Here is an 824-nt window from a genome sequence, read left to right on the forward strand (position 1 = left end):
TACATGACGTGCAGTAGGTGTGGCAGACCCCTCCCAAGAGATGCTGGGGGGCTCCAGCCACGCCCAGCCCAGTATGTCCCAGTACAGCCCAGTATGGCTAGGGAGGCCAGGCTCTACCCTCCCACCGGCTGACGGGAATGGATGGGGCTGGCGGTGCCCGGGGGCGGGGGGGTGATTAATGGGGGCCATCGCTCACTGTCCGGCAGGGGTGGGGGGCCCCCCCCCGTGCGGCGATAACGAGCGGCAGGAATAATGAGCGGTGTCATTCCACTTTTCATCGTGATGGAAAGTCATTACAGGCGTCACCGGCGGCGACAACCAGCCATGAATCAACTGCTCTGCTATGAAATTAAAATCGAATTGCCCACCCCCTCCTGCCACCCCACCGCAGCCCCCCCAGCAAGGGCTGTCAGCCCTGGGGGGGGGTGGCTATGCCCTCCGGCAAGGTGTCCCCCCCCTCCCCGAGAGCCACCCCAAGGACAGGACCCAAATCCCTGGGGTCACCCTAGGACCCACATCCCAGGGACCGACCCAGAGCAGGGGATTTAGGGGCTCCTCTCCCCCTCCTGAAGTCCAGATCGATGGATGGGAGAAGGGCTTTGGCTTTATTCAGCAAGATCCACCACCCCCAGGGAGGCCACGGCCATGTTACCAGCGCCCCAGGGCTGTGAATAGGGGGGGGTCTGGGGAGCAGGACCCCCCCCCTGCCCCTCTCCGTGGGTGCCTGTCCCGTGGGGACTCACAGGGAGACACCCATCAGGTTCACCGGCCGCCCGCTGTAGCGCTTGGAGATGTCGGCCTCGATCTGCAAGACAGAGCCGGGG

The 824-nt window shown here is 64.8% G+C and overlaps 1 protein-coding gene across 2 annotated transcripts in view; it reads right to left on the reverse strand.

Annotated features, from left to right (window-relative positions):
* Nucleotides 1-723: 723 nt before the first annotated feature.
* The window catches only part of CDK5RAP3 (CDK5 regulatory subunit associated protein 3), a 4,169-nt gene continuing 4,068 nt past the window's right edge, over nt 724-824 (reverse strand). For both annotated transcript variants that reach the window (XM_010585514.1, XM_010585515.1), the window contains one exon: nt 724-805. In XM_010585514.1, the coding sequence (XP_010583816.1) occupies nt 740-805 (66 nt within the window). In that variant the 3' untranslated portion in view covers nt 724-739. The remainder of the gene's footprint in view (nt 806-824) is intronic.

The sequence above is a fragment of the Haliaeetus leucocephalus genome, unplaced genomic scaffold (assembly GCF_000737465.1).
Source record: "Haliaeetus leucocephalus isolate CR32 unplaced genomic scaffold, Haliaeetus_leucocephalus-4.0 Scaffold110, whole genome shotgun sequence".
Classification (NCBI taxonomy): Eukaryota; Metazoa; Chordata; class Aves; order Accipitriformes; family Accipitridae; genus Haliaeetus; species Haliaeetus leucocephalus.